At 38.5% G+C, this 16840-nt stretch overlaps 1 protein-coding gene across 1 annotated transcript in view; it reads right to left on the bottom strand.

The window, feature by feature from the left end:
• Positions 1 to 285: 285 nt before the first annotated feature.
• The window catches only part of LOC139688211 (uncharacterized), a 64647-nt gene continuing 48092 nt past the window's right edge, over positions 286 to 16840 (bottom strand). Inside the window, exons 6-14 of the mRNA XM_071585641.1 lie at positions 15945 to 16733; positions 12062 to 12320; positions 9912 to 10149; positions 8267 to 8691; positions 6167 to 6375; positions 4951 to 5124; positions 4608 to 4712; positions 3460 to 3678; positions 286 to 1268 (exon numbers count right to left, since the gene is read on the bottom strand). Of these exons, the coding sequence (XP_071441742.1) occupies positions 1101 to 1268; positions 3460 to 3678; positions 4608 to 4712; positions 4951 to 5124; positions 6167 to 6375; positions 8267 to 8691; positions 9912 to 10149; positions 12062 to 12320; positions 15945 to 16733 (2586 nt within the window). The 3' untranslated portion in view covers positions 286 to 1100. The remainder of the gene's footprint in view (positions 1269 to 3459; positions 3679 to 4607; positions 4713 to 4950; positions 5125 to 6166; positions 6376 to 8266; positions 8692 to 9911; positions 10150 to 12061; positions 12321 to 15944; positions 16734 to 16840) is intronic.

Here is a 16840-nt window from a genome sequence, read left to right as displayed (position 1 = left end):
TTTCTGAAATAATGAATAATATGGTGATACCTGTATTAGTAAAATAACTAATTATATAGAGTATTGGATGGTGCTTGGAAGACACGCTCCAATGCTGGGTTGAGAAAACCCCCTCCAACTCTAGTCCATATTTGAAATCATTTTTAAAATGGCTGAAGTTATAGATGAAAATTTTTTCAAAGAAATTCTGTTTTGCTTCATTAATGTCCTCCACAGTTGTGTTTAAGTTTAGTCCAAATGCATGACAAAGTTGTCTTTATTAATTTATGGTTGTGAATTGTTTAATATTCAGGGTTTCATCAATACAATTTCAGCACTTTCTTATCATGCTATGCACTGGTTGAGGTTAATAACCAATTTTTTATTTATACATAATTGGAAGATAGACAGTATTCTTATTTTGAAGTGTACTATTCATTAAAAAAACTAATAAAAACACATCCTTGGAAAGTTTCATTTTCATTTCAGATTGCCCACTTCAAACCAAAAGGCTAAGTGCAGCAAGCACAGTTTTGCAGTTGGTAACACAGGAAGACTTGAGTCCTTACTAAAATGGAACAGTAATATGAAGATTACCCTTATCAGCTTGTATTGCCATTACTCTAATCTTTGTCCAAATAACACAAATCAAAAGCAGTGTATTGTTCACTCTCATAAGATGATCAGGTACAGTTATGATCACTGGAACATGCGAAACTGTGTCACATAGGAGGCAGTCAGTCCCAGATTGAGTTTTTGAGATAATCTCTGTGGTTCTCTTTCTATCAAACACTACTAATTCATTCTCTCGTACAAAAAAATATACAGAAATGCACACATTATATTCATTTCATCCGTTTTGCCATTCTCATCACTCGAGTACTGCATGTACCGATGATGGTTGGTTGCTTCCAGGCCTTCCTTCCTTCCCGTGGAATCCTTTGAAGCTGCATCAACGTCCTGACGGCTTCTCCAAGGCTCTTGAATTGAAAGAGCGATGAGATGCCTTTTGAATGTTGATTTCTATCCCCACACAACAGTGGCCATGTTTTACACTAGGCTGGTCTCATGCTGGCTGGCCATGATTAAAAGGAAAACTGTGGATGGCCCTTGTTCATCCGTCACACGACATAAACACTCACATTTTCCTGGCAGAATGACAGCTGGGCCTCTTGAAGTATTCGGAGGCGAGGACCCATTGGAATGCCCATCTTCTGAAGTCTTTCTTCAGTTAGGTATGGCAGCTCCACCAACCCTATCCTCTCATGCTCAAAGGCCGATGCATATTTCTGTCAAAGACATGCAAAGAAGTTTCATCAATTTGTGATAAGTTGAATGATTTGCTGGTAAAATCATTTCCATTCACTACAAAGAACAGCCACAAAAGAAACAATGAAAATTTTGCATATGAAATATATGATAAATCATTAACCCATGGAAGTGTATGGGAAGTTCACAATTATTTCTAACACACAGGTCTGGGACTTGAGTTTGATCCTCTGTATGATACAGCTGATTTAAAAATGAATCACTCCACATTTCAGCTTGCTCTATCCTGTGTATCCCATATTAGATTAAATCTTTTCTGACAATTTAAATTAACCCAATGAGTGGATTCAGAGAAATGTGGTAGACAGATGCACCAAAAATAGACAAGTATGCTAAATCAGTTCAGTGAGTTATTTTGACAGAATGAACAGTAGGATCGTACGTGTTTACAGGTATACATGTGCATACGTGATGAGTTTAATACATATATATATATATATATATATATATATATATATATATATATATATATGTGTGTGTGTGTGTGTGTGTGTGTGTGTGTAATATATATAAATCTTATATATACATCTTTTATAAAAATACATATATATATATATATTAAACTCATCACGTATGCACATGTATACCTGTAAACACGTACGATCCTACTGTTCATTCTGTCAAAATAACTGACTGAACTATGTATAAAATAATGTATAAAATTTAGGGCTAGTGGACACAGTCAGAAACACTCAAACAAGAGACTCACTAAGTTTTGAATTTTTAGTGGTTGCAGCCACCTTCCTCAAGGACAAGAGGGATAGAACTACCAGGTGGTTCAGTGGAAGCAGTGTTGCCAGTTGGAAGTGGCAGTTCTATCCCTGAGAGTCTCTTGTTTGATTGTTTCTGTGTTGTTGACTGCATCCACTAGTGCTAAATTTTATATATATATATATATATATATATATATATATATATATATATATATATATATATATATATATATATATATATATATAAACCTTAAACACAGTAATCAACCCGAAGGTCAGCTTGGTAGGTGATGGTAGAGTTCACAGTACTAAGCCCTATACGGCGTGTGAAATTCACACATCAGGGTAGGGGGCCAGTTCCTTTCCCTGTGCCGGTTGTGGTTTCCCAGGAAGATATGGTACCTGAAAAATCACATAGCTTGGGTGGAGCTGCAGGTGCCCAGGGAGGCTTGCCTGGGAATCGAACCCTCCGGTCAGTAATCCAATGCTCTACTCCCTAGACTACCATGACCCACATATGTATATGATATATATTATATATATATAAAGTGTAAAATATATATGAATTACATATATATATACATATATATACATTGGTAATGTATATATTGTAATTGTGTGTTTCTGTATTTTTGTCTGTGTCCATTAGAGCTTAATTTTACACATTATTTCTTAATAATTTTGACGGAAATTAGCTCCATCTTCCTCAGAAGAAACAGTAGTACTGACAGTACTACTGTTTCTTCGGAGGAAGACAGAGCAATATATATATATTTTTATTCTATATTCATAAAAAAGGAGCATAGAGCACGTAACACACATAAAAATTCACAATTGCCTCAAATTTATACTTAAATATCCACAATTTCAAAGAAATAAGTGTTTAATATTTTAATCAAGGTACATGCACAATTTAATGGCAAGCAATAATCAAAATGATCACACTAATGTGAATAATGTTTATTGATCCATTGGCTCACATATGCCTGACATACGAGATCTGATTGATCTCGTCAGAATATAAGTACAGACACGAAACATAGTATCATCAGGAGTTTATCCTGCGATGTTCCAAGAATCCATCAACACAATACAATGGTGTATTAACAAGAAAATTTAGTATTTGTTTAAATGCCTAAAAAAGAATCTACATTTTCATTGTATTAGGTGGACAGTTGTGTAGTTTGAATCCATAGTGATAAGGACCTTAGCTGTTGTTTCATTCTTATCATCTGGAGTGAACATGGATATTGTATTTAAATCTTGTATCATGACAGTATATTTATTGAAATGCCACTCCCATGTAGAAAGAGATACTCCAATACATCAGTAATACAATGCCATTATATTGACAAATAGCATTAACAAAGGGCATATCAAACAGAAGTAAGTTATTGAAATTCAGAAAAAGTACATTCCACTGTCAAACTAGTCTCACCTCGTAGCCAAGTTTCTTGAGGAAAATCCTTAAGAGTGGGGGCTCATCCCCAAAGAATTTGGTCAATTTCTTCACCCTTTCGGGGTTAGTTAGGGCAGGGACGTTATTGCAGAAGCTGTCCTTTTCAATGGGGCCTTTGGCAGTGAGCCATGGCACAGATGGAGACCTCATTGGCTGAGCTCTCAGCTGGGCTATCTCCCCTCTCATTGTCTCTATTTCCTGTGCACAAATGACAGAGATAAGAGGAAATCACATCAAATACACTGACGTCCATACAGGATGTCAGTACATGGTGTACGTATTCTAATATAGATTAAAGCATATTTTTTCTTTCAAAATATTAGTTTTCATATTTGGCCTTGCAATTTCTATGATAATTTCTCATTCTAGCAGCCATCCATTTGTATGTTTCCCAAAGGAAGGCTCGACTCAATATTTGACTCCTCGCTCAAATCTCAGGACTTATTAGTCCAAACAAAATTTGAGGGTTCTACATTTTTCATGTTTAACTTTTAACATAGGCACTTGAGCATATTTGCATACTTCAAACTATTACTGATTGATACTTAAGCACATTATTGTATCTATTTGCAAATCATGAAAGCATGCCATATCAAATTTAAATTTCATCAGTAAGAAAATAATAATAAATTTTAAAAATGCATTGAATGCAGGCTCTTGTGCCTTGACCAACACTTATTTTAGACTAATATCATCAAATATTTATAACAAAGTCATTCTGAATTTAGATAATTATAAATCATTAACTCGGGAACTCCAGCCAATTTCTTCAATCATTTTCAAAACTTCAATTTCTAATGGTAATTGCAATGCCACTGGAGAACCATGTAACCTCCAAAAAATTAAGGCTTGACTATAACCAAGCATCCAATTCTTAAATGAAACATTTATTTGCTCATAGGTTGTCCTCATATTAAATGACAACAAAAAATTGGAGATATGAAAATGGTACATGGTGCGGTGAGTTAAGCATCACTAGCAGTTAAATTAAGGTAGTATAGTATTACATTAAAACAGATATGGCTTAAAAATTCTGTTCTGTGGTTCCATGATTCACTAGAATTTTATTTAACGTCACTATTCAATTTAAATATGTTTTTAATGACTAAAAAGCAAGTAAATCTCACCTGCATCATCAAGTGCTGAGTCCTCATTTCGGAGGAAAGATGAGCAACGCTTCTAGCCAGTGTCACAACATGTGACTCCAACCTCTGAAACCTTTTGTTGATACCCTGAAAAGATTTTGTGTATACTTCTATCAAAAATTGTTAAATAGAAGATAAAGGAATCTCATAAAAAATAGATGTAAAACAGCATTAAGCAACCAAAATAAAAGCATTGGCCAGATCACACTAAGTAACATTGGGTAGGCTTAGGTAAGGCCTATGCTTGATGTCACTGCAACCAAATATGAAGGAAACCAAAATAAATACATATGTTAATTGATTTTAACAATGGCTTCATCAATACCTTTATATCTTTCACCTTTTTACGGTCTTCGTGTCGTCTTTTATCCCTCATCGGTCTGCTGCTTGCGGAGCTAGGTAAAGATGACAGGCTGCCATACATTCTCCTCTTGTTTATCCTTGGATCTGAAGGTTGATATCTACTTCCGTGCTTCTTAACACCCAATAGTTTCAATACCTATGAAAAAGAACCAGGAATTGAAGTCTAAACACTTTCAACAGGGGATAATTTGATTCTCTTTTATATTGTTTTCAAAATGGAATGAAACCACTGAGGTTTGTGCAGTACCAATTGGCTTTAATTTCATTAAAGTTTCTAGTTATCCAGATATTATAAGATATGGTGTGCACCAGTCTTATGGCCATATTTGTGGCAGTAGTAATCAAGGGAGGTTACATTCAGCTGAGGCCATTGACACAAATAGGGATGGATGGGAAAGGAAGAAGCGTGGAGAGAAACCCAGCGTTGGCATTAGCCTACTCTTATCAAAAGGCACCAAGGGGTACGCAGTTTAACGTCCCATCCAAAAGACAGCATACCCATTCAAAGTGCCTTCCATGAAGCACCTCAAGTAGTGATCAGGATACTAATGAAAAAGATCTGTCATCTCTAGGATTCAAACCAAGACCCTCTGGGTGGAAAGTCAATTTGTTAGCGACCATATCATCCTAATCCCCTCCAAGTTGGTTCCACAAGGAGACATTTATTTAAAAAACTTATGTCTGGCTAATGTATTGTTAGTTGCATGTTCAATACAATAAATGTTAATTCACAAATCACAATATATAAATATATTGTGATTTGTGAATTAAATAAATTATAATTATATGTAAAGACAAATAACCTAATATGGACTTACAGCAATATAAATTGTGGTAACAAAGATATAAATGGAGTAGTTTTTTTCTTATTACCTCAAATCACTAAATGCACAATAATCAATAATGATTCAATAAAATGGACAGGTTTTTTAAACAAATACTTGTGGTACTACTGAGGGCATCATGATTGATCCAGGCATTTTTTCAATATTTCCAGTAAATTATTTTTACAATCCAATAGTTTTTAGAAATAAAATTCCTAACGATCCATTTCATCATTAAGTGCAGTATCAATATTCCCATTCCATAATACAAATGTTGCTTTATAGGGACATAGCCTCTATGTAGTTATGGTATAGATTCCTAGAGGAATAAAGTATATATCAACGAAACATTACCTCCGAGTACATGTTTTCCAATCCTTCCAGCTGTTTTCGAATTGCATGGGCATCTGTGGTGTCAATGGTGGCATTCATGTCTTCCTCACTAGTGTTTTCAGTCAGCCCATCGAGCATTGAGTCAAGATCCAATCCTGTAGTAGTCGACGTCATGTCCCCATTGTCAAATCCTGGGGGTGCTCCAAATGATGCCAATGGAATGGCATTGCCTGAGGATGAAGTTGATCGAGTCCATTAAGGAGGAGAGTCACACTACCAAGTCCAGATCAAATGTGCTTTCCATCTTAAACACTATGCATAACCGTCATATCAAATTTCTCTTTGCAATTAATAGACTGTCAACTTTTGGAATAAATAACATGACAGGAGTTTCATAGCCATCAGACAAGGATGCTTACAAGCCACTGCAGTCAACCCTAAAGTTGGTTCAAAAGATGAGGACTGACCTCCCACAACCCCTGTTATTATTATAAGGAAATCTACTGGTTAAGGTAGGTTTTGAATGGATAACCAAATAAGACCTTAGAGATGAGTTTGGTGCAGATCTTTTGCAATGCCAAATTTTCAGTGATAATAGTGTGCACCGTCATCTCAATGCCAATAAGACCTGCAATCATGGGCACACTTAACCCTCTTCGTGAGGTGGGGATTCCAGGGGCACTAGTGAGAAGTGCGAAGGGTAATTTAAGAAAATGTATCACCTTAGGAAAAAAAAACATTATGAAGTTATTTGTTCAGATATCCATATGCAGTTTTTTTATTTTAAAATAAAATATTGTGGTTAATAATGATGTTATACATTTACATCATCTGAAAAATAAATGTAATTATTACAGTATTATAAATTTGAAGAATATTTTTTTAGCAATAATATTTCGATTTTTAGACACAATACTAATATTTTTTTAAAACATTTTACAATAAAACTACCATATTTAAATATAAGAAAGAATCAAAAAGACATGTAGAAAAAATTATAAATAAATAAAGAAAAACCGGTGAATTGCAAATTTTTTTGTCAGCCTCTGCATAGTTCGATTTTGTTGAAAAGGCTAATCTCACTGAGTCAAATTGGGACTTTTCCCCTTTCCTTGAGACTGCGGCAACGTACTTCCAATCTAAAGGCAGAGAAAAACGAAGTTCTAACTCACAGAGAACTGCTGACAATGTAATCCAATACACAGGGTGCAAATGATTAGATAGGATAGATGGCAAGAGAAAACAAAATGATTACAAAGCAGTGCTCTCATTTCCATCGTATCAACAAAGTCCAAATAATCAGTTACATATCAACACCACCACACCATAACACATTCAAGAGATTTCAGATGAACACAGATTAGTAGCCTTTCAGTGGCTTTTCAAAGTGGAAAGACCACTCAGAAAAAAAAACGAGCAGACAATTAGGCTGAGCTTCCCGACATGTACAAAACTGAACGTAAAATTATAGTAAGAATTACACTTTTTGAAAAGCATTTAAAATTGCTAATAAAAAATTAAAAAATGTGAATTTTATGGAATTCACCCTATCGATAGCACAAAAACCATAAATTATTAATGAAAAAACCATAAGTTACAACAATTTAAACAATAGCCTACGCAAGAGCCGATATATCGGCCCGCTGCACTAAGAGGGTTAACCAACAATTTGAATTCAAAAATTCATGCACACATGAGGAAAATATTTTTACTAATACTTTTTATGCAAACCTTGTATCCAAGAGAGCAATCAAATTAATCAAAGGAGAAATGTGAAATTTAATACAAATTGACAAAAAAGTTGGTGTGATTGAAAATTAGTCGGAAATACATTTTTGTTACATTACATGCGCTTCAAGTGCTAGATCCTAAAATGATTCATGAATACACTTGCATCCATTTAAGCCATCATTTATGAAAATGTTGGCTGAAACAAATCCATTGGCAAATTTTGCATATTTTAAATATGAAAACTACAATACGAGGTTCTCACTAAGATAAAATTTCGTGTATTGTGATTCTAGTGTACCATTATGATTTGCAATTGTTTAAAAACTGCACATGAGATTGATTCTGCGGTGATGTGTCTAGTAGCTACCCATATTCAAAGAATGTCCGTACCCAACATTGCCTTTACACTGCTGCTTGGACCACCATGGTATTGCTGGTCCTTCCTTGTGGCTGCACGCCCACGGTCCGTGAATCCGGGGGTGGAGCCCTTGTTGCTGCCTCGGCCACTCCCAGGCCACCACGCTCCACCTCCCCTACCCGCCATCCCCCCACCTCCCTCTGCAGAGGATGACACACCCCTCCCCGGACCCGCCCCTCTCTCCTGCTGCCGCCCCTTGGTCACCGACATGGAAATGCCACTGGGATGTGAGATGGCCTGGTAGAGGCGCGAAGAGCTGCCACCCCCCAATCCCCCTCCCCCCTTCCCTTGGCCCCCAACCATGTGATGCGGCACACCACCGTGGGCCAGCATGTGGCTGTTGCTACCGTGGATCTTCTGCTCCACTGGCCCCGAGGACTTGTTAATGTATGGCATACTGGAAAAGAAACAATAAATTCTTAGAGAATACCCTAAAACATATGGATTAAATAAAAAGTTACATGGCAGCGAAATTCTTTGCAATAGTCATAAATTATATGGTTACATATTTCTATTAGGATATTACTAAACAAGGACGATGTATGAGGGCTGTCAAGAAAGTAACCTTCATTTGCATGCAGCAAGTGAAGAAGCAGGGTGAGCTAAATGTTTGCTGTATTGACACACACACACAGACAAGGGTAGAATGCCTCAAGCTGCCATGTGTGAAAGGCTGCTTCTTGTTTGTTTATAGTAGCAAGTCGAATTCTGCAGCTAAGTTTGGGCTTTCTGGAGCAGTTCATGGTTCACCACGGATGGATGGCCAGTTCTTGGACAACATGGATGTTTACCGTTTACTCTAGAACTAACAACAACTCCTCTGATGCACAACACTGTCACTCATTACTTAGTCAGTGCCCAGGATATTTCCTGGGCACTGACTAAGAAATGAGTGACAGTGAATGGCAGTAAAAACCTTATCACTAAAAAGATTTCACATTTGGCGAGATTTCCAATTTCATTGCTCATTTTGACTTGCTACTGGAAAACAATCGACAACCGGTGCAGCCGTCCAAACATTGCGACTGAAGGCATACTGCACTAGTGTGGGTCAATACAGCGACCATTCAGATCCCTTCATTATTACTTCCCCTACACCAGAACAGAGGTCACTTTCTGGACAGGCCATGTACAATTAATTAACGAACATTAAATAATGAGTTTATATGCCATCCATGAAATGTCTCTAATGTTTATAAAATATATGAGTACATGGGGATCGGGATTGGTGGCTATCGTACTGGCTTCCCACCCTGAGGGCGCGGGTTCAAATCCCGGCAGTGTTGAATATTATTCAGAGGTATCTCGATCCCTACTTGAGGTGCTTTGTGGAGGGCTCTTTGAGTGAGTACGCCGTCCGTCGGATGGGACGTTAAGCTGTGGACCCCTTGGCGCCTTTCGTAAAGAGTAGGCTAATGTCGACGCCGGGTTTCTCTCCACCCTTCATCCTTTCCTGTCCATCCCCTATGGCGCAAATGACCTTAGCTGTCGGTCGCCTCCCCTAAATACTACTACTATATGAGTACATGAAGGAAATGTTGGCTGTTTCCATGGATTGTTCCAGTTGTGTAGGAAATTTCTCCCTAAACAAAGAAAAGAATAGTAGAAATGACTTACCTGGAGCTTAGCTTGTAGTGCTTCCCTCTGTCTTTGTGAGCGCAGAGTGGGGATGAGGGCGGTGAGCCACCAGGAGAGAGGGGGGGCAGTGGAGGCGTCATGGACATGCTCTCACTCACGACTGAATTGGCAACGCCAGAGATTGTCATTCCGTAACCACCATCCATGGAATGGAGCTTTGGATCCAAAATCTGCTGCAGCTCAGATTCCACAACATCAACCCACTCAGTGTCGTGCTCTGCAATGAAGATGGAAAGTCAAACATTTATTAATTCTCGGTCAATTTTCTTTTAAATTCCATTAACTCTGTTTTTCATCTTATTTAATATACATAATGTATTAAATTCAAATTTCTATTGACTAATTTGACCTTAAAATCACACATTTATCAAACTAAACAGAATGCTAAAACATGAAGAAATAAGCAAAGACTTCTTTCACAGGAAAGAATTTACTGTTCTCGACTAGTTTCGCTATACTGTAGCATCATCTGGACTGATTAAAAACTTTCAGACTTCATGGCACAAATGATGCGCAAGGAGAGGAAGAAGGCACAGATAGGCATCCAAAAACAATTGCCCATTCTGACCAGCATACAAAGAAAGGAAAACATCACCAATGACACCTTTTCCCTTTCCACTCCCCCTTCTAGACATTCCTCAATTACCACCGAAGAACCACTAATAACCTCTACCCCCCCCTCCCCGAACTCAGTGACTAACCACCAAACCCTATCACCGTCTCTCTGCTTACAACACACCCACCACAGTTTCCTCCTCCCTTCTTCACCCTGCCTTCCCCCGTCCGACCCCACCCATTGATGATATACATGTATATGATTTTTTAAATAGTTGTTCGATCGCTACCTTTAGAATCACCAGACTGACACCATTTAAGTCACTAAAATCTCACAAGGATTTGAACTATGAAAAAGAACCTGAGAACTAAAACCAAAAAGAACTCTATGTAAACCAGAACTCAATGTATTTGAGAGATGGTTGAGGCTGAAACTTTGTTAAAATCCATTTCTAAAGGAAAGAATGGAAGATTGTGTTCCCACAAGAAAAATATATTGCTGTCAACTAGATTCACTACACTTTGAAACTCGTTGACTGGGTACAAAAAGTTTACACTTATATGTACAAGTAAGTGCTGTTCTTTCAGTCACTCTTCCAGTAGCATAGGGTGTGCCGTGAGGATTAACCCTGGCACAAGTTTCCATTCAAGCTTCCATAGCAGGTTTACCTTCAAACCTCCTCTAAGGCAACTCAATTAATTTCTCCAGATGATATAGATTTACTATACAACAACAATAAAGCTGATGATAATTTATCAATTTGGCTCAATTTTTGAGTAGTAAAAACTAGCTTTATTCATTTCACCTGGACACCAAATCTATCACCTTAAGTGTCAAATAAAGATAACAATAAGAAATAAAAATTTAAAATGTTTTGTTCTTTGGGTTAATAATAAATAAATGAAAGGACTAACTTTGTAGTTCCACACGAAAATTTTCGTGTGGAACTACAAAGTTAGTCCTTTCATTTATTTATAATGAATTGGTTCCATAAAGTTATGCCAGAAACCATTAATTACTTTGGGTTAATTTCAAATATCTATGAGATGAATGTGAAAGTTTACTCCCTGGATCACTCAATTAGCAAAGAAAGTTATAAGTGACGCATCAACATTGAGAACACATTTCACATCAATATTTGAAATCCTCCTAGAGATTTCTTACCTAAAATAAAACAACTTATTTTAAAAGAGAGTATATAAAATAATGAATAAGTGCCATGAATAATTTCTATTAATCTGTCTTATTAGATATTTGTGGGTATAGCTGTGTTCATTAATGAAAAACTCAATGTTTCCTGCTTCTTACCGTGAGCATCATCAGGAAGATTAAAGGAAATACATGTAATGTTGCTCAGCAATAGGTATAGTGACGGTCGTTGTCACTGGAAGCTTTTGTGGAGGGATGGACTTTCATTTTATCTCTTCCTTATCCTGATGATGGCAAGCTGTTTGTACGAACATCCTCAACTGAGTTCTCTCATGTTTTGTTGACTCTAGCCGAGGATATATGTTCTCTTTCCAGATGCCCATCCCTTAAGCAAAGGGGAAAGGTCAAAGGGAGAGGCCAGTACCTGGATGCTGTTGGCTGTAATGAGCAGCTCGCGATGCTGGGTCAGGGCCATCCCTCTTCTCACCACCCTCGTGGGGCGTGCCCTTACGGCTGCCCCCAACCGCACCATGGCCAGCTGTGCCTCGCCCTGAGTCTGTGGATGTGGAGCGCCCACTCCTCCGTGCCGCTTTCTCGTAGTCCGAGCTGCCCCCACCCATGCTGCCACTCCCCACACCCTCCTCTATGCTCTCCTCCTCACCTCCCTTACGCCCCCCGCCGCCCTTTGGGGTGGGGTTGCTGCCCCCCCTCTGCCCAGCACCCTCCGCTCCTTTCTCCTCCTTCTTCACGCCTTTGGCACTCAACCTGCTGAAGCTTGAGGGGAAAAGGCATCTCATCAGGAGAAATCTTACTTTGGGTCCAAAAAATTATACATGAGTGGTGATCTCATATTTCACAAGCGTGCTCCGTTTCATGCATCTGAATTGCTTCACACAAGGCACTATAATGTCTCATTATTTCATTCCTGTTCTTTTGTCAGCATGAATAGGATTTTACACGGAATTTTACAATGTTAGCAAATGTAATAGCTACATCAAACATGGACATTATTTTGTTGAAATGTATTTATTCAACTTATTTTTTTTTTGGTTGCAGTTGGGTAGTTTTTTTGGTGGTTTATTAGGGGAGGCAACTGACAGCAGAGGTCATTTGTGCCATGAGGGACGGATGGGTATGGAGGATGCATGGACAGAAACCCAGCGTCAACATTCACCTGACCTGAATTCTAATTATTAGAAACTATATGATAATGAATTATAACTGCAAATTCTTCATTAACAAATTTTAAGTTTTACCATTTAGTTTTAGGTCTTTTTTGGATGCACCAGAAAAATACTGCCTTCATTTTTCTGGAAAATTTTGCAGTGCCTTCACACTCCTCAGATTTTATGAATAATCAGAATTATCAGTGTCACTTTCTTCACTGTTATCAATAACACTGATGTCACTATCAAAAGGAAACTGTTTTACATAGTCGTTGGTCAAAATCTTGCCCTCTTTGGCAGCCATTGCACCGGGGGTAGTACAAGTACACATGGCCTCAAGGGCAAGCATCTGTGGCTGTGATGGCAGGAATACTGCCAGCAGAGTAACGTGCATTACCAGAAGGCCACGATTTCATTCAGTAATTCTATCTTTTTAGTTGAATTAGAAACAAACAGAAAAAGATGAAAGGTCACTTTTGTGTCGCAGCAAAAAAAATTGCGTTATTTCTTTCATAATAGCAAGTTCAATGAAGACAAATATTTTGGTATTTTTTATTTACCTTGAGTGGATGGCACTCATCAAGTATACAAAGTGAAATATTACTTCTTTTATCTTATGTTGGCTATGAATAGGTATATGAACAATACTTTATATCAAATAGAAGGAGGCTAGGAGTGAGAGAAGACAAAATAAGTCAGTGCTGGATGTGCACTGGGTTAACAAATAAATGAAGACGGAATGAAATGAAAATACTTTGAAATCACAGAGTTTATAAAAGATCAAAATATGAACTGCAATATGATAACTTCCAGAGAATGTGTAGAATGAGAAAATCAAAGTAATCAAGAAGATAAATTATGAATTTATCTGACATTTATGCTCCAAAAGAAAGTAGAAAAAAAATAATATGCGAGACCGGTGAATTGTCATCTTTGTAAGCCAATGGGTTAATACCCCTTGAAAAAATGTTCCTGAATAAGAAGAGAGCAATAAGAGAATAAAAAAAATGTAGAAATGAAAAGTAAAAATCACTGAAGAGCGAGAACTAGACATGAGCTTGTCTGATCTAGCACAAACATACATTTGGCCTGCATCATCGATTTACATTTTCTTCAAGGACAATACTAAGGAGATGCTTCAAAGAGAGTGAGTAGAATATTCATGCAATGGTTAGTATTTTCAGCAATGTTGAAAGGCTGCTTCTCATACGGATAAACTAAAAGCAATTGCAATACAAAACCATTTACGAGAATATAATTTGTGAGAAGTGGAAAATGACTTTCAATAATCTCGTTGAGAAGGTGCAAGGATCATAAACAGCTGAAGAAAAAGTTTTTGATAAAAGCCATGGGTGGTTGGGGAGATTTAAATGAAGAATTGGCAACCATAGCATAGTGATGCCCAGTGAAGCATTAAGCTTCAACACAGAGTCAGCAGAGAACTTCATTGGTGACTCCAAGAAGCTAGTATATTCTGAGAGTTACCATCCGCAACAGGTTTTTAATTGTGATGAGACTGGTAGACATCTCTTCTGGAAAAAAATGCCGAAGTCCACTCGTACAACAGAAAAAAAGAATGCATTGCCCAGCAAAAACCACTAAAAGACCATCCTACACTGTTATTTTGGGTCAATAAATGTCAATGTGAAAATTAAACCCCTGCTAGCTTACCATTCATAATCTCCACGAGCCTTCAAGAAATCGGAAAGCTTAGGAAACTGTTGCATTGAGCAGTATCACCTTAATTAGGCAGTGACTATGCACACAAAAAATTTAATTAATGATAATATTTAATGTATTTTCACATAATTTTGAAGTGTCAGCAAATACATATGTCTCTAAACAGATGTGATTCATTCCAATATAGAAGAAAAGATGAATATGATCCACAACCCTAAACTATGTATATACACTATTTCTTTAAAAAACATGGGGTATAATTTATTTTTTGCATTAAATGCATTGCCATATTTTAAATTAATTTATACATGAACATTTTTTTGCTAAAATGAGGGTTTCACTTTATGATAAAGATCCCAGAATGAATTATGCTCATCGAGTGAAGTTCCACAGTTGTAAACATGAACATAAATAATTTTTTAACTAATATTTTACAGAGCTCTCTAACATTTTCCTTTTCATGGAAAAATGTGAACACCTTTCCTTACTACCTTGGGAGATACAAGCATTTAAAGCATTAAAACACTTTCTTAATTTCTCATTTTGAAGGAGAGAGTTATACCTGTACCTTGACTCAAAAAGTATTTGTCAATTTGTGATATGTTTTTCATTTTAAAGTCCCAGTCAAGGCGAATGATTTTTACACTCTGAAACTGTTTCATTGAAACTGTTGCATTTAAGCCATAAGTTGATAATTAGCTGGTGTTAAACCATTGTTTAATTTTTATGATATCATAAAGCATTAGGGTACAACTTTTACGACTGACTTCTGACCTGTCTTAATAAAATATGATTAGGCATTGATTTGACCCAGTAATTACCATTGATTTCTTCACAAATGCTAATGAAATTCCTTAGCAAGAGTGAGTCATGTTTCACAATATGCTATCAATTTGATCTTACTTGACAATTTTCAATCTGGAATATAGGGAGTGCCATAACTACTTACTTTGAGATCATTCCACCGTTACTTTTAGAAATTATGAATCAATTACATTGTGATGGGTGTTGAGTCAATGGGAAGAGCATTGATGCATTCTGGACCACTGTGCACTCAGCTGCCTTAAACACATCACACCCTTAAAGAACTTACTTAGCACTGACAAAGCCTTGCGTGGGTGGGTGGCTGCTGTTCCCATGGCCACCCGAGGAAGAATTCCCTTGCGCATGCTGCTGCCTCACATTTTGCACTCCGCTTGCACTGATGTCCCCCTCACTGCCATTCAAGGCGTACGCGCCACTGAACTTGGCATTGTTCTGCTTCCCCTGCTCCCCCACGGGCGTACTGTAGAATGCAGGCTCCCCTATCCCCATGGACCCCATTGAGAACTCCAACTGCATCGACTCCCTGAGCACCAAGTCCTCGGGTGTTGAATCCTCCCTCCTCTTGTCCCCACCCCCGACACCCTTCTGCTGCTGACCCCCTTGTGCATCCCCTCGCTCATTGCCATCATGTCTCACCACCTCCACCCCCTCCCGGCGTGGATTCCTCCGCACCCCACTGTGCCCATAATCATCACCAGCCGATGGCCCGGCCCACTGGTACCCCCCCTTCTGGTGCATTAGTTCCCTCCTGGCAGCACCGTGTGGCTGATCCACGCACTGCTCGTTCCCACTCTGCCCGAGGTCTGCCCTGTTGCCACCGCTGCTGTTGTCAGTCTTGCGGAACTGTTGAGCTGGCGACTGTTGGTAGTGACCCTCTGGCCTCTGGTGCCCCTCGTCTCTGTCTGCAAGGTTGTTTGACTTGCGGTTTGATGGCTGTTGTGGAATGCACGGCATTGCCCTCGAGGAGCTGGCCTCATTCAGGTTTGGGATTGACCTGCACCCTGAGTTGTTGAGCCCCTGCTGAGGTCTGCTTGTCTCCTTCCCACCACCCCTCTGTGCCGGAGTGTCCAAGGGACCCTCGGCATCTCCAACTCCAGCTCCCCCTCCTCCCATGGCATCCCGTGGCACCTTGCTTCCTCCACCAAAACGACTCGATATCATGTCCTTGATGTGGTGGTAGGTGCGAGACGGGAACGGCTTGCTCGATGACTGTTGGTTTGAAAGTCTCCCTGCACCCTTCTCGCCATCCATGATGCCCGCTTCCACATCGTAATCGGTCCTCGAAAGGTGCTGTTCCACTTCCATCTCATCCACCTTCTGCCGCACGCTACCAGAGTTAACGACAGTACTTTCACCTTTGGCATCTTCTTGAGCAGGGTCCACCTTTGGTGGTCCTAAGTTGCATTGTGCATTGCCGTATGTTCCCTGCTTCAAAAAGAAAGAGAGTAAATAGCTGATTACAGGAATTATTATTATAAAGTAATCTACCAGTTAAGGTAGGTTTTTGGATGGATACAACCACCAAATAAATA

The sequence above is a fragment of the Hetaerina americana genome, unplaced genomic scaffold (assembly GCF_022747635.1).
Source record: "Hetaerina americana unplaced genomic scaffold, ioHetAmer1.1.p SCAF_2, whole genome shotgun sequence".
Classification (NCBI taxonomy): domain Eukaryota; kingdom Metazoa; phylum Arthropoda; class Insecta; order Odonata; family Calopterygidae; genus Hetaerina; species Hetaerina americana.
The sequence above is the reverse complement of the archived record's forward strand: the minus strand, read 5'-3'. Positions and strand labels throughout refer to the sequence as shown.